Raw genomic sequence first — 26,612 nt, 5'->3', positions numbered from 1 at the left:
AAAATAACGGTTTTACGTATGTATTACGTATATCTACAAAAACTGTTTATCTAAATTAAAATAAAAATAACCAGCGTAACTATAACTATAAGACTACATATTAAGTACAATATAAAATAACAACTATTTAAATAAAAAGGCAAACACTTATCGTTTTTTCAGAGCCTGCAACTGACAGCTGTAATTTTTAAAGTGTTTAAGTGTTTTGAATGAACCTTTTAAACCCTATACTTTTGATAACATTCTTGGTGTTTCCAATATTGATATCATCTTGGTAAATAATCAGTTAAATAGACTAGTTAGTTCTTGGGATGTTGTTACAAATATGACTAACTGTGATCACAAAGCAATTGTAATAATCATAAATTTATCAGAAATTAGCAACACAGATATGTCAACAGATGATACTTTGAGATTTAATTATAAGAATATTAAGTGGGATAAATTTAAAAGTGCTGTTACATAGCTTTTAAATTTATACTAGGGACAATTTAAATTCATTAACTGCTTCTGATTATGAATTTTTTGTTCAGTGTTCCATTTTTAATACTTTAAAATTGGCTGCTATGAGAAGGAAACGGAGGTTACAAAGTACCTTGGTGGTCTTTGGAGTAATCAGTATTAAGGAAGCTTTTTCAGAGGATTAGAGTTAGAAGTAATAATGAAGCATTAAGGATAAAGAAATGTATAAAATTAAGAGGAGAGAACATCATAAGGCAATCTCTCAACACAAATTTAATGCATGGAAAGAATTGGTTTGTACTACTGGAAATAGTGAGCCATGGGGATTGTTGTTTAAGTTAACCAGAAAAAAGTTGAATGTTAATAATTTAATTAATACTGAGTCTATTTATTGGTACTCTACAATTGCTGCTATTACCAGTACTTTATTTTTGAATGATAATTGTAGGGAAGATAGTGTACAGCAGCAACAAATTAGACAGGGGAATTAACAGTATACTATATCGTCTGAGATGGAGTTGTTTAATATTGATGAAGTGAAATTTGATATGTTCTAAGGTTGGGGTTAATAAAACACCAAGTTTAGATTTGATTGAAAATAATTGTGTTAAAAAGTTTGTTGAGTTGTGTCCAGAAATAATGGGTAATATGTATAATAAGTGTTTATTGAAAGGAGTTTTTACAGGATTTTGGAAAATTGCTCTGTTAAAATTATTACAAAAACCTGGCAAATTGTTGACTGATCTTAGGAGTTATAGACCCATTTCTTTGTTAGCAAATTTGGGCAAAATACTGGAAAGATTGTTGTTGTTAAGGCTAGAGAAATTGTTCAATAATGAAAACCTTCATTTTAAATATCAGTATGGTTTTAAGAGAAATAGCTCAACAGAGAAATAGCCCATACATGATTTGATTAATTTTAGTGTAAATTCTGGTGAGAAATATGTGCGAAATTTATGAATAATTCATAGATTTCGAAGAATTTTAAAAAAAGAACACTTTGGTATCAAAGTGTTCTTTTTTCATTAAGAGAATTAAATTGTCCTGATTTGTTATATCAAATTATTAAAAGATTAAATTAATTATTAATGAACATTAAATTAATTATTAATGAACATTTAATTAATTATTAAACATTAAATTAATTATTAATGAACATTGAATTAATTATTAAACATTAAATTAATTTATTTAATGGATAGGCAGATTATTATAAGCTCCCAACATCTAACATTTAATAGAGTTATTGATCACAGTTGTCCATAGGGATCTGTGTTGGGTCTTATTTTATGGAATCTGATCTTAAACCAGTGGTTAAGTAGAACAATCCCTAATTGTTATAAGGTGGCTTATGCCAATGATTTGGTTTTGTGCGTGACAGGGAAATCTAGAGTAGCCTTAGAAAGTAGAATGGAGGTTATTGTTCGGGATTTGACTGATTGGGCTACCTTAAACAAGCTAAAAATTTCATCTACTAAAACTGTCATGATGTTACTAAAAGGAAATTTAGACTACAACAGACCACTTCGATAATTAGTAAACAGTAAACAAATTCCTCTTATTTCCCAGGTAAAATATTTAGGGGTTATCTTAGATGATAAGTTATTGTTTTCACAACATTTGAGTTATTTAAGCAGGAAAATAAAAAATTACACTGCCTCTGTAGTTAGGGTTACCAGAAAAGATTGAGGATTAATTAAACACATTTTGTATCTGTATTATAAAGCTATTTTTATTCTGATTGTGGCATATGCTGTATCAATCTGGTACATTCATACTGTCAATGTAAAATTTAAACAAAAGCTATTATCAATCCAAAGAATAATGTTGTTAACTATTTTGCGTGTGTGTAAGACCGTTTTGACTGATGCTCTACAGGTGATTGCGGGGGTATTGCTATCTGATTTAGCAGTTGTATATAGAGCTTTTTGTTATTTTATACGTAAGGGAAAACAAATTACATTTATGGGGATTACTAATGAGGTTTCGTCTGCAATTAGCAAACAGAAGAAAGAAATTTTGGTGAAATTAATTAAGTTATGGCAGGACCATTGGGATTCCAGTAGTTTCTGGTAAGGTAAGTTATTTATTTATACCTAGTGTCGAATTTAATTTTAATAACAAATTGCACTGCTGGTTTTTTCCAAGTGTGGAATGCTCATATTTGATTACGGGGCATGGTTCCTTAAAAAGTAAGTTATATCAATTTGGTGTAGTGGAAGATCCTTACTGTGTTTGTGGAAGGTTGGAAACATGGGATCATGTCTTATATGAATGCAATTTGTATGATGAATTTAGATTAGACTTATTTAATTTGGTACCTAATTTTATTAAGTATTCTGAATTAATATGGCCGTCTAATGAAAGGAATTTTGTGAAATTTAAATAGTTTTGCAGGTTGACATTTAATAAAAGGAGGCGTATACCTGTATTTACTAATACCAAGTAAACACCTGTACACTTTTTTTTATTTTTCCCCCTCTCACTCCTTCTTTAGACGGATAGGCAGAATGCCTTGTGGGGGAGAGAAAACTTTTTTTTTTTTTTGCAGGCTTTGTGGAATGACCATGAGGCGGGATTGTTGCACCCACTAGTAAGGAGTATTCTCCCAGTTGGTGCATATATTTTTTTTTTTGCTGGCTCTTGGCTGTGGGCAGCCCAGGAGTGGGACTGCTGACACCCACCATTCTTGCACACTTACTGGTGGGTGCGGTATCTAGTTGCAATATGCACCAGAGTTAGCAGACCCAGGCTCAACTCCTCGTGCCAGGGATGGGCACCAGGCGGTATTTGCCCAATGGACTATCATCCGGTGGCAGAATATCCTGTTTTACTTTACAACACATTGCACACACATGTACACCACTTACACTAATAGGGCATTTATAAGAACATGATATTATGCCTACATGCTAAATTGGTGGAAATGGATGTATGTCCGGGTGCCACCCTTCGACAGTTAAATACATACATATATATCAATCTCCTTCTACCGCAGACCGGGAGAAGACATATCTGCCTCTTATCTCTGTAAAGAACAGTATCACTACAAATGGGCCAGATATGTCTGTGACATACCGTATTTCCCCATGTATAAGACGCACCCTTTTTCAAAAAATTTGGAGTCTGAAAACTGGGTGCGTCTTATACAGTGGTTGTAGATTTTTTTACTTGCATTTCCCGCTTTTTCGCGCTTGTTGCCTTTGCGCTCATTGTTTCACACTTGTTACCGGTATATTAGGTTACGTTCTGCCCAGAAATGGCTCAGAAAAGATTTTCATACAGTGCTGAATTCAAGTTTAAAGTGATCCAGTTTGCAAAAGTGAATGGAAATCATGCTGCTGAATGTAAGTTTGGTCCTCCTCCAACTGAGAAAACAATCCGAGACTGGCTACGGGAAGAAGAAACCCCACTGAAAACGCCACGGCAGAAGAAGGCCATGAGAGGCAAGTCAGCAAAATGGCCTGATTTAGAGAGGGAATTGAAGATATGGATTGAAGAGCAAAGGGCAATTAGAATTCCTGTGTCCACAAAGATGGTTCAACGTGAGGCAAGAAGAATTGCTGATGAAAAAGAAGTTACTGATTTCAAAGGAGGACACAATTGGTGCTTCAGGTTCATGAAACGGAATGGACTAAGCATGCATACATGCACCAGACTTGACAAAAGATGCCTGAAAGCTATGAGCAGAAGGTCCTTGAATTTCATCGTTTTGTCATTCAATGTCGGAAGACACATCAGTTTGAGTTGGGACAGATTGCAAATATGGACAAAGTCCCCCTTAAATTTAATGTCCCAAGTAACAGAATTGTTGATAAGAAGGGGGTGAAAACTGTAACTGTGAAGACAAGTGGACATGAAAAGAGCCATTATACAGTTGTTCTAGCTTGTTGTGCCGGCGGAACCAAGCTGCCTCCTATGCTGATTTTCAAACGCAAAACAATGCCAAAAGAAGACATTCCTCGAGGAGTGATTGTCCACGTTCATGACAAGGGTTGGATGGATCAGGATGGGATGAAGATCTGGTTTGATAAAGTTTGGAGCAGGAGACCAGGTGGGCTCTTACACAAACGTGCCCTATTGGTGCTTGATCAGTTCCAGGCACACATAACAAAAAACACAAAGAAGATTGCTGCAGAGCAAAAAACAAAACTTGCCGTCATACCTGGAGGCTTGACATCCCAGCTCCAACCACTTGATGTCAGCATTAACAAACCCTTCAAAGCTGCCATGAGAGACGAATGGAACCAATGGATGAAGTCTTCTGGGGACAATTTGACACCAGCAGGAAGAGTGAAGAAACCAACTATAGGAGAAGTTTGCCTGCGTGAAAAGATCCTGGGATAATATTAAGATTGAGATTGTTGTCAAGTCGTTTAAGAAGTGTGGCATTTCAAATGCCATAGATGGAACTGAGGACGAGGCAATATAAGAAGCCAGTGATTCGTCATCAGACACAGATGAGGACAAGCTAATGGATGGGAGTTTTGACAGTGATGAGGAGTTGTATGAATTTTATGATGAATAAAACTTGAGTTCAATAACTTTATGTAATACATTTTTTTTCAAATTTCGGGCCCCAAAATTAAGGTGCGTCTTATACATGGGGAAATATGGTAGATTTGTGTGTGTTCTGTTGTGTCTGGCCACTTGGCTATCCAGAAGCATCAGTCACCTGGAAAGATGCTTCTGGGTACTCGTCCACACCACGGGAAGGTGGGCCAGGATACTCTGGGGGCCCATTCCAGAGGGACAGACAAAATAGAGAAAAAAATAATAATAAATAAATAAAAAATAAATAAATAATAATAATAAAAAAATTTAAATAAATAAAAATAAGTCTGGAGTGGCTGACTCCAAACTTCTGCAAGGAAAAATTATAAAATAAATACATAAAAGAAAATAATAATAAAATAAAATAAAAAAAATAAATTAAATAAATTAATTAAAAAATTTACCCATGAGAGAGAGAGAATTTTGGCATAGGTACACTAGAGAGAGGAAAAAAAAATGGAAAAATAAAAGAATTAAATAAATAGAAAGAAAAAAAATATATATAAAATAAAGTAACATAGCTACACTTGAGGGAAAAAAATAAAAATAATAAAAATAAAGGAAGGAGCAGAGGGGGGAAAAAAAAAAACCTTTATCTAATCGACTTCAGACCCAATGCCAGGGGGTGTTGACCACTCTGTATGATCTCCTCCTTCGCGCAAAGACTTCCGTAGCAAAGTTGTGAAGAGCAGATAAACATTCAGGGGTTAGGAGTAAGTGGTCTAATTGATTTTCAGATATTGGGATGGTGTTCACTAAACCTTGCCTCAAATCTTCGTATGGAATACAGTCAAAAAGTAGGTGCCTCCAGTTTTCCTTGGCTCTGCAGTAGCTCAGGTCAGTCATTCAGAGGCCTAGTTGGTGCAGTTTTTCATTAAGAGAACTATGTCCTGTAACCAAGAAGGAAGTCTCCGTGGTGAGGGAAAGCCAGTATTGGACAAAATTAGAGGATGTAAAGATGACATCAGGAAGGAATCTTATAGTAACTACCCCAACCAACCTGGGATATATCCCAGCGGGTCTGCCAGATGTTCACTAACTCATTGTAGCATCTGGCTTTCTCAGCTTTTGGGTCAGGGTCAAGATCAAGCTCGATGTCAAGGAACTTAGTGGGGTTGTTGTTTTTAATTCTAAATACTAGTCCTCTGTATGAAGCATACAGATCCAGAGGAAGAGTTCCAGCTATGACTGGATGGCTGCTGTAGATACTGTTCTGCAAACTCTAAGGGTAACTAGTAGCATTGTACATTGGATGGAACTCAATCTGTCTCACATCTTGACCAAGCCAACTCAGTGACACCAGGCACTGGCTGCATATGTGACGATCGGCAGGAAGACTGCTTTATAGTAAAGACGAAGCGTCCTCTTGGAAAGGCCCCAGTCATTTCTGGAGATATGAATAATGGAACCATAGAGCTTCTTGACTTTTGATAGGTGAGGTATGGCAGGAAGCTCAGTTTGAGGTCTGAGAATGGTAGCTTCAGCAACTATTGGTAGCCAGATTCCAGAGATTTTAAACTGTGGTGGATGCCTGAGGTTTAGCTTGTGCTTAAAGAGCATCATTTTGGTTTTACTTGGGTTAATGCAGAGTTTGTTCAAAGCTGCCCAGGAGGAGAGATCAGACAGGACCAGATTGGCGTTGTGTTCAGTGGCATTCCTAGATTTTCCAGACATAATGATCGTAAGGTCATCGGCAAAGGCTACAACTTTGGTGTTCTCAAAGGAGCAGGAGGGCCAATCCTGTAGAACCATATTCCACACCACAGGCTCCAAAACTGACCCCAAGCTCCAAAACTGACCCCAAGAGACAGGCCTGTGGACATGTTGATACTTGGATTTTAAAATAACAGTTCTTTCAGCACCCTGTGGGAAGCTACTCTGGATGTGACCTTGGCAACACACTCCTTTGCACACTACCTCTCAAACTGGACTGTGAAGGAGGGTTTAACCACCTCGAATCACCACGCCATCACCTTTACATTGAACAGATCGTTAAACCGCATTCCAAAAGACAGACAAAGGAAACACCGATATGCTGTGGAAAAGGCTGACTGAGAGTGCTTTAGAGAGACCATCATTGCAGTTCTAGTTTAATGAACTAGAACTGCAAGCTGAAAACCTGCAAGGACAGGACCCTGACCATCATCAGTGTGCAATCAAACAACCGGCTGATGCTGCCATTAAAAAGAAAAACCCCCTCCCGGGAGCAGTCCTTTGTGGTCTAGGTTACTGCACTCACTCAGCAGAGATGTGAATCATAAAAGACAAGCCTTCCAATGGGCGAGGACAACCTGGCCCCCTGCAGAAATTGAACATCTTAAACAGCAATATTGGGAGACAAGGAATGCCTACACTGCCATGATCAGGCAGCGCAAGCTTCAGTCCTGGGAGCACCTGGTCTCAACAACAAATAACTCTGATCCATGGGGCACTGTCTACAAGGTCGTCACTAACGATCCAGAGGTGAGGTGATCCCTTCCACCCAACCCCCAGGGAGGCACCACTAACACCTGGCAAGATTCAGTTCTGAACGTCCTGGATACCATCTTCAAGAAGCTGGATGATCACAATATCCCAGAGCAAATGCAACTCTCTCACAACAATGACAATTACCACTTGGCACAGACTGAGGAACCTTTCACTGAAACAGAATTAGCAAATGTTATAGCCAAACTCAGAAATAAAAAGACACCTGGCTTTGATATGCTAGAACCCAAAATTGTTAAAAAAGTGGCACAGTACACTGCGAACCTCCTGCTTAACCTGTTTAATCACTGCCTTCACAATGGACGCTTTCCTACAGAGTGGTAAACGGCAAGCATAAAGCTAATACTAAAAAACCTGACCAAACAACAAGATCTTCTGGAGTCCTACTGCCCTATTGCTCTCCTCTTCATTCTGAGTAAAGTCTATAAGAAGCTCCTCAGGCAGAGAATAGATATACACTACAGTGCTGCCCAACTACATGCCAAAAACCAGTTTGGTTTCAGACTGGGCAAATCAACAACAGATGCACTTGAATGCATAACTGAAATCACAAGTATCTACTGGTTATATCTGTCGACTTTGCCTGGGCATTTGACACCCTGTGGACCGAGCGTCCTCTGCAGGCTCAGATGTGCAAATCTCCCTGACAACCTATACGGCGTCATCTCAAGTTATCTCACAAACAGAGCTATCATAGTCCAGGCACCCTTCTGCGCAGTGGGCAAGCAGGTTTACCGGGGCTGTCCACAGGGATTAGTATTTGGAACCCTGCTCTGTAACTATGCCCTTGATGAATTTCTAAACATGGGCCTTGGTGAAGTACAGACCCTCGCCTACGCTGATGATCTCATGCTGATCCTCGCTGCAGATTCTGGGCACAACTGGAAATTACAGCAAATCAGGCTCTTACAACCCTCCAGGACTGGGTACACAAGCACCACTTTACTATATCACCAGCCAAAACACAGTCCATTCCACTCAAGGGACATCTTGATCCCAGGAGAACACCACAAATTAAAATACAGGGCAGGACCATTAAACTCAACACCCAACTTAAATACCTTGGTGTGATCCTGGACAAGAACCTGACATACCTTCCTTACTTAAAATATCTACAACAGAAAATCTGGAACTATACTGTGATGGTCGCCCAGGTGACCTGTCGAGACTGGGGACTGAAAAAACGTACTCTGGCATTATTTTTACAAGGCAGTTTTTATCCGTTCACCTATGCTTAAGGTGTATGGTACCACAAGTCATCCATAGTAGTCAACCGACGCGAACTGGATACTATCCAATGCTCAATACTCCTCACCATAACAAGTGCCTGCAATATTGTCAGCGCACCTGCACTTCAGATTCTGGCGGGCATCCTTCCTCTTGAACTGGAGGTGGCTTGCACCACAATACTCTTCCAGCTTAACAGAGGGAAACCTGTAACATATTAGGGTTATAACACAGACCCCTTGAGCAACTATCGTGCTGAAAAGATACAGCTGACAACCCATCTAAAGCAAATCTGGCAAACAAGGTGGGCTCTGTCATCCAAAAGCAAGGTAACCCAGATGTTCATAAAGTCTACCCAAAATCACCTACCTGGTTTTCACAGGGATTATTCACCACATATCTTCAAACAAGACATGGCACCATCAGAAGTAAGCTTACACTTCTGGGAATAGTAAACAATCCACTGTGCACCTGTGGTGCCCAAGAGACCTGGGCCACCTGCTAGGTGACTGTGACCTATATGATGACCTCAGAAGAACCTCATTACTTGACTTCAATTCATTCCAAAGAAACCAGGAACACCTTCTCTTAAAAGATGACCAGCCCTATCATGCAGTCTCCAAGTTTGCACAGGAACTATTCACCAGGCAAAAGACCCTCCCACCTCCGCCTGATCAAATCTAAAACAACCCCCTACCATTACCTAGGACAAACTGACTGACTGACCTGAAGGCACATTACTGTGCTGATGGGTAGGACAGAAAGCACAGAGCAAATGCCTTTAGACCTACGACCTCTGCTGAACTCTTCCAATTGGACTCACTCCATACGATAGAACTCACACTGGATGCAGGACCAAACATCATTGACAAATGACTCGACCTGACTTGAAAACAAATTCACTGGACAGGATTCCTCCTATGGACAAAATCCCACCTGAATTTCCCAACCCAAATTTCAACTGGATGGATGACTAAACATCACCGGCAACCTAACTCGATACTATTTCACCGGAGGGAATTCCTCCCATGGACAAACTTCAAACTCAGTTCCCCTACCAAACCTCAACTGCCGGGGTTCATCAGTTCCACTGTCTGGAAAGTGGACTAGGCTCCAAACCAACCAGGTCTGACATGTGACTGGTACAACTAGTACAACTAACTGTCACAGGAATGACACCACTAGGATTGGACATGTAGATGTCAAGGACAAGATACGGTCCCAGGAATGACTACTTGCCTGATAAAGCAGCTTCACACTACACATGCCTCATTGGCAATTTGGGCTGAAGGCCTTGCATGGTCCCCTTTTACTCCAAGTTTCCCAGCGTGGGGGAGGTGACAGCCTTTCTGTCTCCTCCTCTCCTTGCCACCCCTCTTTTCCTTTTGGTGGGGCATGGGCATGCCCCACTGACTACCTGGGGTTGTCTTCTCTATCTTCCCCCCAGTCTTCAGTCTCCCTCCCCCCTACTCTGTCTGTACACTAGCGTACGCCCTAAACATCCAAATTTAATTTTGACAAAATTCAGCCGGGCTCACCATATTTGGCCTTTCCAACTCTAGCATTATCTCCCCCCCCCCCTTTTTTTTTTTAAACAAAGGCCCTAGCCACTGAAATCTCAGGAAACTAGGTGGGAAGGTCTGCCAGAGCAAAAAATTTCAAACTACTGGGTACCTGGTACGCCTCCACAGGGCCAAGTGTGGGCAACGTTAGGCCCTCAGCAGAGGTCCACTGGCTAAATGGCCAGATGAACAATGAACAACACTACACATATACAAAATCCATATAATTTTAAATCTCTGGCCTTCCCAGTGAATTGGTACACCTACAATGAAAGCAATGTGGAGATGGGAGAAACCCCATCTCAGAGATTTAAGAGGAGCACAGAGCAAAGACATCACAGAGCAAAAACCTTCCAACTAAACAAAATAATAGCCAGAAGCACAACTCCCAGACAAATACAGCATAAATACGCCATAGAAAAAGCAGACTGGCCCTTATTCCAAGAAACCTTACAGGTGGCTGCCCACACACACTCAACACGGAAGAAACAACCCCAGACCAACGTCAATCTAAGCTTATGAGATTTATTACAGAGGTGGCAGATAAATCCATCAAAAGGAAGAAACCGTCATTGGGGGCAGTATCCTGATGGAATCCTGAGCTCCAACAATTAAAGCAAATAGCAAACACCTGCCAGAAAAAATTCCAATTGGCCAGATGTGGCTGGCCCACCGCAGAAGTAGATGTGCTTCGAGAGCAACACCGAATTGCAAGGAACCAATACACAGCAAAAATCAGAGAAAGAAAACAGTGCACATGGGAGCATCTAGTCTCCACAGCAGGAGATGATGACCCCTGGGGAGTGGCCTATCGGGTGACCACAAACAGGCTCCCCCAGAGGTGAGGTAATCCCAGCAACCAGGAAACTGCAAGGGGATTTTACAAAGGCATGGCACGAAACAGTCAACAATACCCTGGATGCTATGTTCCCGGAGCACACCGACCCCACCACTGTGGAACAAATACTGCTCTGCCAACAGAACAGCACATGCACAACCTAGCAAAATGAGGAACCTTTCACCAAGATCGAGTTGGAGATCGTGGCAGCCAAGCTGAGGAACAAGAAGCCCAGGAGAAAATCTAGATCCAGAGATCATCAAGAAGGCAGTGGACACCATTCCAGAAGAAATATTAAAACTGTACAATAAATGCCTAAAAGAAGGCTACTTCCCACACAACTGGAGGGAGGTATCGCTCCGGCTAATTCTGAAAAAACCCCACAAAGAGGCAAGACCTCCCAGAGTTCTACGAGCCAATAGTGCTCGTGATGGTTCTAAACAAGCTACTTGAACATCAGTTACAAAATAGGATAGAGAAGCACTATTTTTCATTTTTATTTACTATCAGTTTATTAACACAAGGTTCACCCCCTGTACAGCAAGTGGGCTAGAAGGGTATACAGAAATTATAAAATATACATTATACACTTTTGTACAAATTTTCAGCTCTTTACAATATAATTATTGTATAATAAAAACTATTAAATAGATATATACATTTACTAAAAGTATTCCCTTTGAATTAACATAGATCTTGATAATTGAAGAGTTAAATACATAGGTTGACTTCTTTATCAGTAACTAACATAACAGATTTATTTATTCATTACATTATTGCATTTTATTTGGTCATATCATCAAATTTCTAATAAAAACTGCTCAATTTTCACAGCAATCCTGGTGATTTAGTCCAGATTTGGTCTATAATTTGGCTTCTGTAGGTTTTGTTGACTTCAAACTTTATCGGATCAGTGGAGAAGGTGTTGAAGTGTTCCATGGTGTTACACGGGGAACATTCCTTTTAGGGAGCCCAAGTTTGATAGCTTCATCCTAAGTGGGGGATGGCTTCTATTTCTTCCTCTTGTTGGTGCGATGATATCTTTTATTGATGGGGCATCAATATGGCGAGTTAGCAGCTTGGTAAGCGTTAACAGATTTTTTTTAGGACAATTAGCTTCCAGGAGGTCATGCCTAGGTTGACTAGGAGAATGGATTTCGAGATTGTGAAGGGGTTCCCTCCCAGACGGTTCAGCCACTGCAGAATCCAATATTCCATTGATAGAAATTTATTACATCGAGAGGTAGATGCAGAGGACCAGATTTCTGAGGCATATAGTGGTATGGGTGTGAGACATCTATTAATATATTGTCCAATCAGTCTGGTGTTGTGACAGCCTGCGAGCTCTTGGCGGATAACCCAGAAAGCAGCATAGGTCTTCTTCTTTGCCTTTAGGAAGTATTTCTCGAAGTTTAAGTCTTCATCCCACGTTAGTCCCAGGTCAGTATGAAATGAAACTTTGGGGACTGACTCACCATTAACCATAACTCGAATGTCATTCTTGACTTTCCTCTTTGTGATTGTAATGTGTGCTGACTTGGCATTGTTGAGTTGGAATCCAGCTCGCTGTAAAAAGTCAATTAACTGTTGGATTTGCTTGGAGGTTTCATTGTTAATTTCATGTATCTGATTGGGGTCTTTTGAATTGATAAAGAATTTTAGATCATCAGCGAAGGAACTAAAATTTGGATTTTTTGCGAGGAATGGTTCAAGTAGGATTGCAAAGAGGGTTGTCGACATCACCCCACCTTGAGGTACACCCCTCATTGCATAAGTTGTTTTTTTGGTGAGTTCCGTTGGTTATAATTAAGTGTCTCCGCTGTAGTAAGGACTTCAGAATGCTGACAATTTGGTTAGATACTTTGAAATATTCTATTAAGATGCGTATAAGTGTAGGAATGGAGACAGTATCGAAGGCAGATTTGATATCGAATGATATCAATGACTACTCGAATGCAAGCTTAGAATCACCAAAATAGTGAGCCCGTCACCACCAAATACGGAGGATGCGGAAAGGTCAGGGAATGACCACCGCATATCCCGGAGCAATATGGCCTTAGTTGCTAATGCTCCTGAAAACCAAATAACAGCAACAACAACCAAAACAGTTTGGTTTCCGAAAAGGACACTCCATCACTGATGCCCTACAGAGCATTATCAACACTGCAACAGATCACAAATACTTCCTTGGCATTGCACCATTGCAGTCGACGTTGCCGGGGTGTTTGGCGCCCTCTGGTGGCTAAGTGGCCTCAGCAGGCTCCAGGAGGGTAAACTCCTAATCAGTCTCTATAATTGCATCAGCACATACCTGTGTGACAGATCAGTTAAAGTTACTGCCCCATACTATTCAGTAACAAGACACATCTAAAGAGGATGCCCACTGCTCTGGAATGTGGTCCTGGATAGATTCCTAAACCTCAACCTCAGAATCACCGCCTCCCAGGCCTATGTGAATGACCTTGTCCTGAAGCTGGCAGAAGACTCCAGGGCACAGCTGAAAAACAGCGAACTGGGCACTTGCCACCTTACAACAATGGGTTGATGAAAATAACTTGAAAATATCACCCACAAAGACAAGCTCGATCCTATTTTAAGAAACCCTGGACACCAGGAGACCCCTCCCCGCAAATCAAAGTGCAAGAAACCACCATCAGACTGACTATGGAAGTGAAATACCTTGGGGTAATACTGGACAGAAACCTGTCTTTCACCCATCCACCTTAACTACCTCCAAAATAAAATCAGAAATTGCTCATCACTTTTCACAAGAATCACCTGCAAAGACCGGGGGCCTAAAGAAAAAATCCCTAGCTCTCTTCCACAAAACCGTGAAAAATAGTCATCCTCTACACATCAGGAATCTGGTTAAAAAAAAAAAGCAACCACTGCAACTAATAAAAGAAAACTGGAAAGAATACAGAGATACATTTTGCTCACTATCTCATGAGCTTGTAACACAGTGAGCACACATGTGTGCTCCAGGTGCTCATGAGTGCTCTCCCCAAGACTGCTGGCTACGTATCTGCTAACTAGCAGATACCTTGACAACCATCTCATGCACCATTGCCATCTTTATGATGACCTCTGATGCTAACTACGTATCTGCTAACTAGCAGATACGTAGCCAGCAGTCCATGGCATGATTAAACACAAACTGATGAACTTCGGACTTGAGCGACACACCCCTGCCACTTCTATCTGCTTTCCCCCCAGTCTTCAGTCTCCCCCTCACTAAACTGACCGAGTACATCTCTTAACAATGCCACCAAATCTAATCAACGTCTCAGTTCTACCGTTTTCGTGTAAATCTCTTTTGGCCAAATTCTAGTGTACACCTCCCCCTTTTTTTTCCCCTGCTCCTCGTGGCAAAGTGTAGGTAACGGTAGGGCCCAACAGCTAAATGGTCAGAGAAACAACACAACAGACCACTCCCCACACACACACTTTTTAAATCTCTGGCCTCCACAGAGTTCTGTGTCACTCACAAAGAATGCAACACGGAGATGGGAGAAACCCCTGGTGCCGTCAGACAACTAACCCACTTTACCCCTGCCACTGCGGAACAGTGGAAACGTGGGACCACCTAATGCACCACTGCCATCTTTATGATGACCTCTGATGCTAACTAATCGCTGAAATACATTATGTACCAGAGGGCCACATCCTGGAGGAGGAGCACAGCTACAAGGCTCTAGCAAATTTTGCTCAAGACCTCTTTGACAGAAGATGGACTTTTCCTGCCCCACAGTAACTGGAAACCACATAACTGTTACCAGCAGTGATAGCTGGAAACACAATGCTTGACTCTGTGAACAACCATACAATGTAGACGGACAGACACCTCTAAGACAACCCATAAAGGGATTGCATCCCAGATAGGAAAACAACGACCGGACGGACTGGACTGCACATCAGGACTTGACAACCACATTCAAAACCTGCTGACCCAACCCTAGGACCAGACAAGTATAGCAGTAACACTGCTACAAATAGAAAGCATGGACATGACCAACACTAGGAACCAACAACCAAAGGCCTGACCCAAAGACATTACTCCAGGCACTGACCTAAGCAACCATGGACTGGACTAAACACCTGAATACCCACAACCATGGACCTGAAAAAGGACCTGTCCTGCTGCCAAGTGACAATAAATGGATCCAACCAAGGACCTCACTAAAGCAGACATGTAGCTGCCAGGCCACATGGCGATCTGTGCTGGCTGCGTTGCCAGGCACACTTTCCTCCCTACCCTGGTGGGGGTGGCCTGTTTCCCTCACAGTCATTCCAAACTTCCCCCAGCCTTCAGTCTCTCCCCTCTCTCTATCTGCATGCCAGTGGATGACCTACACCAAAATTCTAACCTGTCTAAATTACTTCGCCTTCTCCTCGGCCATTAAATTTCAAATGCACCCCCACCAAATTGGGATAATACTATATGTATATGTAAAACACATATATATGGGTGTGGAATTTTTTTTATTTATTTTTTAATAGGTCCTAGCCACTGAAATCTCTGTGGCTGGGACTTATAAAAAAAAAAAAATAATTCCACACCCAGATAAACCAGGTGGCAGGACCTGCCAGAGTAAATGTAAACTACTGGGTATCTGGTCTGCCTCCATGGGGCAATGGTCTGGGATAAATGTCCAGAAGAACAACGGTACACAACATCACACACTTCAAGATCCATTTTTCAGTTCAAACAGAAATTTCGTGAGGTGTGATAGCGTAATACATTTCTGAAAGTCGCTACCATGAAACAATAATTTCCTATGAACCAAGAGCAACCAGGTTCAATATCTCCTATGTTTAAATCATAATTAACAATCATAAGAGTTAATTCTATTTCTTTTATAGTGCAATCTAATTATAAACAGTTAGTAAACTCGATCTTATTGCATTTGCGATTATACTGATAGCTGGAATTCTGTGGGTTTTTACATTATTATGGTGAAATCTGTTTCCCATTCCATGAAATCTTCAATCAAAAAAAAAACATAAATAAATTTTCAGAATCTTCTCTCAATTCCTATTTTTCAAGCATCCTATTTTTAATGCACAGAATTGTTACTGGTGTATCTCACTGGTACAATTTGTGCGTGCCTTGTTCGTCATTATTGATTGCTTATTTTTTTACTGTTTTAATTACAATCCAAAAAAAAAAAAAAGTCAGTGAACAGAAATATCATTTAGTATGTATATATTACAGTGCTATATTTATTGTAATATTTATTTATTAGAACTTTTAAGATGTTTAACCTGTGTTAGCAATTTTATTGGGACATTTCTAACTTTTTTTTTTAGGTTTTACTTACCAGACTGAACATTTTTTTGACTGCTCTGCCCCTATCCCTGTTTTTCCCATAAGCCCTGTTATTTTTAATGTGCAAAATACCATAACGCTAAGATTTTTCAGAACACATGTACCGCATTATGGCAGAACTGACTGTACTTCAACATCCAAAGGTGGTGCACTTGCACCGTGCTGCTGGCACTCATGCCAGTGACTCTTCATGCATTAAAAATCTTCATGTAAAGAAATTGCTAGTTGGTAGTGATCATAGTGCATTGATATGGGATTTAATTTTTAAAAAAAAGTAACCACTGTTACGGGAAGGGATTTCGCTTTTAGCATGGTGTTGTTGTTGTTGTTGTTATTTGGGAGCATTAGCAACTAAGGCCATATTGCTCCAAGGATATGTGGTGGTCATTCCCTGATCTTTCCGCATCCTCTGTATTTGGTGGTCACGGGCTTGAACCCCGGTCTAATCAAGAAGCATGTGCTATGCACTGCTTCTTGATTAGACCGGGCATCCTAGACTTGTAGATGAACAAGTACTGAGTGTACGCCACCATGGATAATAAACAGCCTACATATGACTTCTCCTTCCACTTTTGGGACAAACAAGCACTTCCACATATCAACTATCAACATCTGCATGCTGCTTAGAAGTCACAATTTTTAGATCATTGCATCTTATATACAGATGGCTCAAAAACTGAATCTCAAGTGGGAGCAGCAGTTTATTCTTCAGATATCACATTGGCAAAGGTTGACTTGGTTGTTGACAGCTGCACTCCTGACCAATGTCCTGGAGGGGAGGGAAGGTCCTTGCGATGGCCATGGGAATGACAACACTTCTGTGACACAGTAATGTGGGGAAGAGAATAAATCTAGGATACTAGAAAAAAAAATTAATAAACAAAGTATTTGATCAATAAAAGGAAAAAAGCCATGTATTTATACCTGTGGGATTTAAGATCTAGTCACATGCATGCACATACACACACACACCCCATATTGAAGAACTTCAGGTACACTGTCTCAACATTAGTACTGGACATTGTGGACATTGTATGGTTATATAGCAAGTGCCAAAGTAAGCAGCCCAAATAGCTCTGGTTTCTACCAGTCATGCATTGAAAGCACTAGGTATCTGCAATGTGAGCTAGAATAAGTACAAGAGCCAATGTAATTATTCCAACACCAGAAAATTAACTTTATATCACTAATATATATCATATTGTATATATATTAGTATTATTATCGTTCTATACATTAAAATAATTTTCCTCCTAATGATATTTATTCAGCCAATGGGAGAAGAGAGGCGCAAGTTATGTGGTAATACGTAACAATACAAAAATACTTAACAGAAGCTTGTTTTACTGTGGCAAAACATTTGTTTATGCGGTGTCACATATGTTTATTTACCATGACCACGTGGTACCATTCTTGATTTCCGTATGTAACATATTTATTTAAATAAACTAAATGCAACAAGCCATAATTTTTAAGATTCTATATCTGTATAATATCGGTGCAGATATACCATAGACAACTCATAAAGAAAAACTACAATGATAGTGTGAAAGGAACCTACCGATGAAAAGCCAACTAGCTTTGAAACGGTGCCATCTGGGTGGTGGTGCACACCAAGAATAAGTGACAATAATCTTCTCTATTAGTGAAGCGTTACTTATTCGAGGTAGTGCAATACTTGGTAACTCGTTGTGAAGGATGAGCACAATATGAGATACAGATGAAATGATGCCTTTCACACTATGATCGTACTTTTTCTTTAAGAGTTGTCTATGGTATATCTACACCGATATTATATAGATATAGTAATATATTTGTGTATTCATAGCTGAGAAAGAGACACACAGAGTCGAAAGCTTCTGTAAATATTTTATTTTATTTTATCAAATGAAGCAAGTGCAGCGAGCAGGGGGCAAAGTCCCCTAGTTATTATTATTAGCCATATGGGGCAAGGAAGCCTGAGGCTTATGCTGCACCAGCCAAAAAAAAATTTCTGAGTTACCCAGAGAGAGAGAGAGAGAGAAGTAGAAAGGAATCACCAAAAAAGAGAAGAATGGTGATATGATATGTAGCTCATGACCATGGGTGTGCCAAGCCCATACTCACCAGATGTGAGCCCCTGGGGCTAAATATATGACGAAACTTATATATAATTTTGTTTTATATAATTGTTAAATATACATTTTAGTCATTATTTCTCATATACTTCCTGGTGAGGGTGCATGTATCCATATAGTGGTATTACATCCATAATTCAGTAGCCCCCCCCCTCGGTTCTCCCCCAAGTCACAGCACTCCTGCTACTTTGTGCCCATTGCTTTGCTGCTCTAGTCCGGGGCATGATATTGAAATTAATGAGATTAATAAATTTAATTAATTAATTATCAATACTTTGCTATCTATTAGATTCCTAAATGCAATGATATGTATTACGCTAGCTAGTTTTACCTTAGAGCTACCTATTTACCACAATTTAAAATTTGTATTCCCTACCACTCATTCTATATGAAAACAATGGCAAGATTCAACAGAAACAATGGTTTTAAGTATATTAAGTAACCTACAAAAGCTCTATCTAAATTAAAAATAAAAATAACGAACATAACTAGTACTATAAAGATACTTATAAGAGATCAGAAGTGGGAAAGAATGAGGCATTGTCATGAGATTGTACAGCATTTCGGAACTAATGAAGCTCAATTTTGCAGGGAGTATGTCACTGTGAATGAAATATGGGTGCACCACTTCAACCATGAAATGAAAAAACAATTCAAACAGTGGAAGCATCCCTCTTTTCCCCCTCCTAAAAAAAGTTTATAGTGCAGAAGTCAGCTGAGAAAATCATGGCTTCTGTCTTCTAAGATGTAGAAGGAGTGATTGTAGTAGATATTCTGGAATGAGGTGCCACTATCAATGCAGAGTATTATGTCCTAATATGTCTGATGTACTAAATAAAGTACAACTCACTCTTGTGTAATTTTATTATAAGTTTTGGTTTCTCTTTCAATCTCTCACATTTTAATTTTGTTTAGTATTAATTTAGTCAAAGCTGGACAAATATTTTTTTATGAATACAAGTTGGCATATTCAAATTATATTCAGGTGAGTCAGAATTATGTATACACACTTTTACAAACCATAATTTGTGAATCTGATAATAAATTTAAATAATTTTTTATTTAACAACTAAATGATGTGTTTGACTTCTCTTTAAAAGAAGAAAACTCATTTAAGCTGTTCGAAATATACTCCTATTGCAATTGCATGCATGCATGCATGCATAAACATGTTTTCTTAAACACTCCTCCATAAAAAAGTGCACAAGTCAGTTGAAATTCTGTTTGTTTCCTGCTGTATTGTCATCTAAAGATCAACCCTTCAAGATCATTTTCAAGATAACTCTCTCAGTAACATGTGCCATTGAATGTGTAAGGTCCAATAATCCCATGAAAGGAGGTTACCATCCACACAGTTATCCCTGGAAAGTTAACATCTTTCTGTAAAGTGAGCTAAGGATTTTCAGTGGTCTAGTATTGATATAAAGTTGTGATGATTCAATTGTCCATTTAGTTTGAACATGACTTCAGCTGACAAAAGCTCCAATCCACCAATTTCATGACAATACCACTCACAAAATTGTGTTTGCTGATCTGGATTATTTTCTTGTATTGCATGTATTAATTGAGGTCTAAAAGAAAATTTATGTCCTTTAAGATTCTTGTAACAATCAATTGACTCATATTCAGTTCTTGTAAAACACTTCTTATTGACTTTTTTTTGGGGATTATTCAAATGCATTCATGGCAGCATCAATTTGTGATACTTCTTGACGTCCTTTTCCTCCTACTGCTTTTCTTATTGATATTGTTTACATTTCCACGTTCCTCAGATTTATCCCAAAGACTGGTTATTGTTAGACAAGTAGGCCATATTGTCTTTCTTATGCATGCTGAACCTTTATGACATTTTCATATTTCCTCTACCATTTAAGAATCACTTTTCTCTCATCAAAACTTAATTGTGAGTTCTCCATCAATTCTACAGATTTTGCCAATCTGTAGAAAGAAATAATACAAATCAGTCATCTAATTCAAAAATTATGGATTATTAAAGTGTGTATACATAATTTTGACTCAACCTATATACTGTATTTATAAATTTAATCTAATTGATGCATAATTATCAACTTTAATAAAGTTAATCTAATCTAAGTGCTTAAATAGATAAAATAGGGTTTAGTGATTTTACTTGGGGGGGGGGGGGGTATTTGTCACTATATTGTAAACATAGTTCTACAATATTTTGACATTTACCATACTTTACAAATGTAAATTTTTGTGTAGCTATTGCACACAAAGGTTAGTACATTTGGAAATTCATATATTCCTTTTTATCACACTAAGGTTTTTTATTTTATTTATTTTATTTTATGCTATATACATGCATAAAAAAAACATTTATTTAAAATTTCATTATAGGTGATCATACTTTGTTGGATGTAAGTAAGCTGATATCATTGGAAAAGAAAATAATTACTGTACGAACAAAATCTGAAGATAGCATGTCAGTGGATTCTGTAGCTTGTGTAATACCTGAAGAGCTGTTAGAATTCCAGGGAAAAGTAAGATTTGGAATTTTTTAGAGAATATTAATACTTTAAAAGAAAAGAAGTTATTTTATAAATGTGTGTGTGTGTGAATATCAAGAATAACATTCCTGATATTAAAATCAAGAATGTTAATTTAAAAAATATATCATTCAGAAGCATGATACCCTTATTCATGCAAAAATTGTTATATTCTAAAAAATATAATAAACAGAGGTATAGCAAGTTTATATGCCACTCTGGGGAAGTGCAATATATTTCCACCTTCCTCCCCTATTTAAACTGTTTAAATACAAAAATAAAATTACAATCATTATTATTTCTGTTTTATTCATAAAAGAACACTTTACAAATTTGGAGCAATGTCACATAACTAGAGATTAAAAATAATAACATTCATCTTTATTAAAGAAATATTGTAACAAGAAATATTGTAATTTAAAATCACTCTCTGTTGCATTAAAAACTTATCCTTTTAAGGATAAAACAATGCATTTGATAACTTGTCACGAGGTAATTTTTGAAATGTTCTTACTTTCGATTCCTTCGAATTATTTCCACTTCAACATGCTCTCAATTTTAGCTTCATAATTTCCTTCAGAAATTTTAAAATTAGCAATAACATTAATAATTCAAATAATTAATTTAGTTGCTTTTACCATAGTAATTCTGTAAAGCTTCTGAAAGGTGCAGAAATTTGCCTTTAGCCAGTGGGTAGTTGATTGGTGGAACAGACACCATCTTTTGTTGTGTGAAATGGGAGCTTTTTTTTTTTTTTTTTTTTTTCTTTTTGGCTGATGCTGCATAAGCTTGCTTTCTTGCATCGTATTAACTTGTACTAATGCTAATGCTAATTCTAAGGTGAGAGAGCTCTTGCAGGATGTCGATCATTAGTGCTAAATGGTTATGAAATTCCAGATTAAAAGTCGATTTAATAATTGAGATTATTTAACTTCTGATTCTGCACAAAGCTGGATAATTCCTCCAACCTGCAATTGCCATCCACAGGCTACATCGTGGCCCAAACACACGACCGATCTTTATAGCTTCCACATTGAGTTCTTTAGCAATCATCCTTAATTCACGCTGGTTTTTTGGAGATTAGTGATATGCATACAGTTTTTTTTTTTTTTTTAAATTATTGCCTCTATGCTTAAAGTTTAGAACATTTTCTACACAGTGAAAGTCTCTACAAAGTTTCAAAATCTGCCAACATTTCATCTTCGTAAAGTTTATATAATACTTTAATTGCCTCAATCCACCCCCCCACTACGTTGCTACTTTCACTAGTTCTTTGAATACTGTGCAAAATGTCGGAATCATTTGGATATTCAGCTACTGTGACCATGTAAACATAGACAGAGAAATTTACTGGAAAGCGTGGATCACTCACTTCTCCGAAAAACATATGCCCGTTTGTTGGAGTAAAGGGGAACCACAGCATGGGTTGACCAGAGGCTATAATCTGTGTTGAGAATCTTCTTAATCCTCTGACTGGCTATGGAAAGCATATTGACTAGTGTGACTTCTCAGTATGTGACTGCATAGGTTTTACGGACACCACTAACATTGTGAAACGGCAATCCCTTTCACCCTCAATCCTCACTTTCTAATTACCTAAATTTTTTAAAGGCCAGAGGTGAGAACAATGCATACAAAGTTGTCTCTCCTAATCTGTTTGTTACATGAGAATTTTCCTCGTTAACAGAAACCATTTTAAATGTAATTACCAAGAGAAATTAAAAAAAATTCACAGTAAAGAAGTTGGTTAAACAGAGGCCCGACTGTAATTAAATCAAAAATGAAGCAATTTTAAAATACATAACTGATTGATTGTGCCATTAAAATGCTGGAGATGGGGCCCCGTTTGCCCCATTGTAGTTTTGGCTGTGGATATTGCATTCAGGATTTCATTTGTAAAATAAATGATCGTCTCAACAATGGGCTTGCAAATTTTCAAATAAAATAACAACGGGCTCTCGCAAGCTCTGTAGCTCACCACTGTATTTATATATATATATATAGCATTAAGAAAAGCACTGAGTCACTCTTGTGAATGTAGCTTTTGATTTCATAACCCACAGTGAAGGAGTATTGTATATGCTTGCTGATCATTTTACAGTTTACTCTGAATGTAATAAAATGGCAATGTACACTTTAATGAAAGACTAGAAATAATTGAATTTAAAAAGTATACAGTGATTCTTCATGCATGCTTTACTGTGACACATGCACTGACCAGAATGTCTGGCAACCAAAAAGGGGATAGTTAGTTATGAGGTGGCTCTATTATAATGATGTTTGCTGCTTTTCTAAATATAAAATATACCATCATCAATATTATTAATAAATACAGAAAACAATAATTGTTCAACAATGAACCCTGAGGGACTCCACTAATAACATTAGTCCACGATGAGCAGTGTCCATTGATTACCACTCTCTCTCTTCTCCCCCTCAACCACCCCTTTATCCATAGCAGCAATTTGCCTCCAGTGCCACACGGCTCCAATTTATGCAGCAGCCTTCCATGTGCAACAGTATCAAAAGCCTTTCTAAGATCCAAGTATATAATATCAAAGTTATTCCCTGCATCCAGTTGGATTGTGACAGCATCATAGTATCCAATCAAATTGGTCAGGCAAGACTTCCCCTTAACAAAACCATGCTGTGTCCGAGCTATAACTGAATTCTTGTCAAGATGATCCTGCAGGGCTTCCATTAATTTTCCTGGAACAGAAGTTAAACTCGCAGGTCTATAATTACTTGTGTCAGCCTTTGATCCTCCTTTGTGCATTGGGGTTACAGTTGCACATCTTCAGTCTGTGGGTACCTCCCCTGAGTCCAAGGAAGCTCTCATAATTATGGCTAAGGGTTTTCTTACTTCCTTTGCTGCCTCCTTTAATATAACTGGATAGATCCCATCCACCCCAGGTGCCTTTCTTGTGTTTATCTTCAACAATTTCTCCTCCACTTTACTCTCAATTATTACAAGATTATCTAGCTTACTGCCAGAGTTGAATACACCTCTGGCATTCCGCTTGCTGAATAACTCCTCATGTGTGAATGTCAATGCAAAATATTCATTTAGTTTGTTAGCTACCTAAGCAGGATCATCAACAGTTGAACCATCGATATCAAGTGGACCGATCTGATTCATCCCCTTCTTTCTAGAGTTTACATGAGTAAAGAACTCTTTGCTGTTTTTCTATGCATCCTTTGCCAAAGATTTCTCATAATCTGCCTTTGCCTGCCTAACCTCCTTTGTGATTTGGTTACAGACCAGCTTATATCTATTATAGGCTTCTGTGTCACGTGTTAATTTATATGTATCCCATGCATTTTTCTTCTCTGCCATATGTCTCATTAGTTCATCTGACATCCATTTAGGCCGAAACGTTGAACAATATTTCTTAGTTGGTATGTAAAGCCTAGTAGCTTCCAAGATACATTCTTTGAATGCTTCCCATTTTGAATTTGCTGTTGGTAACATCATCAGTTGGTCCCACTATATAGAATTTAAATACTGTCTCAGACCATCGTAGTCACCTTTACGTAAGCAATAACCCTTCCCTTTACCCATGATTGCAGTTACCTCTTTGATTAAATCCCACTTCAGCACACTGTGATCACTGCCACCTAGTGGTTCCTTTATCTGCAGATTCTTAATGCATAAAGAATCACTACTGATAATCAAATCAAGTATATTACTCCCTCTAGTTGCCTTCCGAACATGCTGATGTAAAAAACAATCATCCAATAAATCCACAAAAGCCTTGTTAGTGTGTGAGCGACCAACCCACAAATTCCAGTCAATATCTGGGAAATTAAAATCCCCCATTATAAGACTCTCTGATTTACTGGCCAACTCTATTTTACTGTACATTTTCTTATTATACTCATCAGAGTCATTAGGCCTATAGCACACAACTACTCTCAATTTTGATCTCCCACTGCTTATGTCACACCAAATTGACTTGACACTGCACTGTCCAGCGATGTCAACTGGCTTCACTTCCTTGGATTTTATGTGTTTCTTAACTAATAGAATAACCCCTCCTCCCTTCATATCCTATCTATCCTTTCTGTAGACGTTGTACTCCCCAAATTCCAGTTCTGCATTCCTTATATCTGTGTGACACCACGTCTCTGATATCCCAACAATATCTGCCTTTGATGCTTTGAGCAATACCTCAAATTCATCAAATTTATTGACCAAACTCCTAGCATTGGTGTACACGCAAGTATACATGCACCTATTCCTATTCTTAGCTACCCTAACACAACCCATGTGTTTACTTGTACTGCAATGACTCCCAGCAGTCTCTGAAACATCCTGCATCTTGTTTTCCAGGCTTCTGCTCATTCCAATAGAAGCAGTGCAAGAATCACTTTCACCTCTGCCAGTGGCTACTATTAATCTATTAGTCCTTGTATCCCCCCCAAGCTAGCAGTTTTCCGACCCACCTAACACTGCCTCGATAGCATCAGCAAATAAAATCAAAAGAAGTGCATCCAGTTGATATAGATGAACAGTGCACTGTTGAGTCAGTTTGGTGTGACATAAGCACTGTGAAAGCAAAGATAAGAGTAGGAGTGTGTTATAGGTGTAATGACTCGAATGAGTACAGTAAACAATTGTACAGAGAAATAGAGTGGGCTAGTAAATCAGAATGTCTTATAATGGAAGATTTTAACTTCCCAGATATTGACTGCAACTTGTGGGTTGGTTACTCACACACTAGTAAAACCTTTGTGAATTTATTGGATGATTGTTTTTTGCAGCAGCAAGTTCGATAGGCAACCTGAGAGGGTAATACTCTTGATCTGGTTATCAGCAGTGATCATTCGTGTATTAAGAATTTGCAGATAAAGGAACCACTAGGTGGCAGTGATCACAGTGTACTGATGTGGGATTTACTTAAAGATATAATTACCATCGAGGTAAAGGAAAGGGTTTCTGTAACGGTGAGTACAGTGGTCTCAGACAGTTTTTAAATTCTGTACAGTGGGATCAAGTGATGATGTTACCAACAGCAAATTCTAAGTAGGAAGCATTCAAGGAATTAATCATGGAAGCTACTAAAAGTTTCATACCTAATAAGAAATATTGTTCAAGGTGTAAGCCTAAATGGTTATCAAATAAACTGATGAAACTCGTGACAGAGAAGAAAAATGCATGGGATGCATATAAATTATCAAGCGACTCAGAAGCCTATGGCAGATATAAGCTATTCTGTAATCAGGTCTCGGAGGTTAGGCAGACGAAGGCAGATTATGAGAAATCTTTGGGAAAAGATGCTAAGAAAAACAGCAAGGATTTCTTTACTTATATAAACGCTAAAAGGAAGGGGATGAATCTGATTGGTCCACTTGATATCGATGGTTCGAATGTTGATGATCCTGCTAAACTCGCAAACAAACTGAATGAGTATTTTGCATCTACATTCACACATGAGAAGTTATTAAAGTTTGAAAATGGCAGAAGGTTATCAAATTGTAGCAGGGTGCTTAATGATTTTGTAATAACTGAGAGCAAAGTGGAGG

At 38.6% G+C, this 26,612-nt stretch overlaps 1 protein-coding gene across 1 annotated transcript in view; it reads left to right on the top strand.

Annotated features, from left to right (window-relative positions):
• LOC150081819 (RIMS-binding protein 2-like) overlaps positions 1–26,612 on the top strand; it is a 1,020,459-nt gene that overhangs the window by 746,862 nt on the left and 246,985 nt on the right. Inside the window, exon 20 of the mRNA XM_090380329.1 lies at positions 20,938–21,080. Coding sequence (XP_090236455.1) covers positions 20,938–21,080 — 143 coding nt within the window. The remainder of the gene's footprint in view (positions 1–20,937; positions 21,081–26,612) is intronic.

Source organism: Mastigoproctus giganteus, chromosome 8, assembly GCF_048544385.1.
Source record: "Mastigoproctus giganteus isolate SK-2022 chromosome 8, ASM4854438v1, whole genome shotgun sequence".
NCBI classification, from domain to species: Eukaryota; Metazoa; Arthropoda; class Arachnida; order Uropygi; family Thelyphonidae; genus Mastigoproctus; species Mastigoproctus giganteus.
This window is presented reverse-complemented; position numbering and strand designations above follow the sequence as displayed.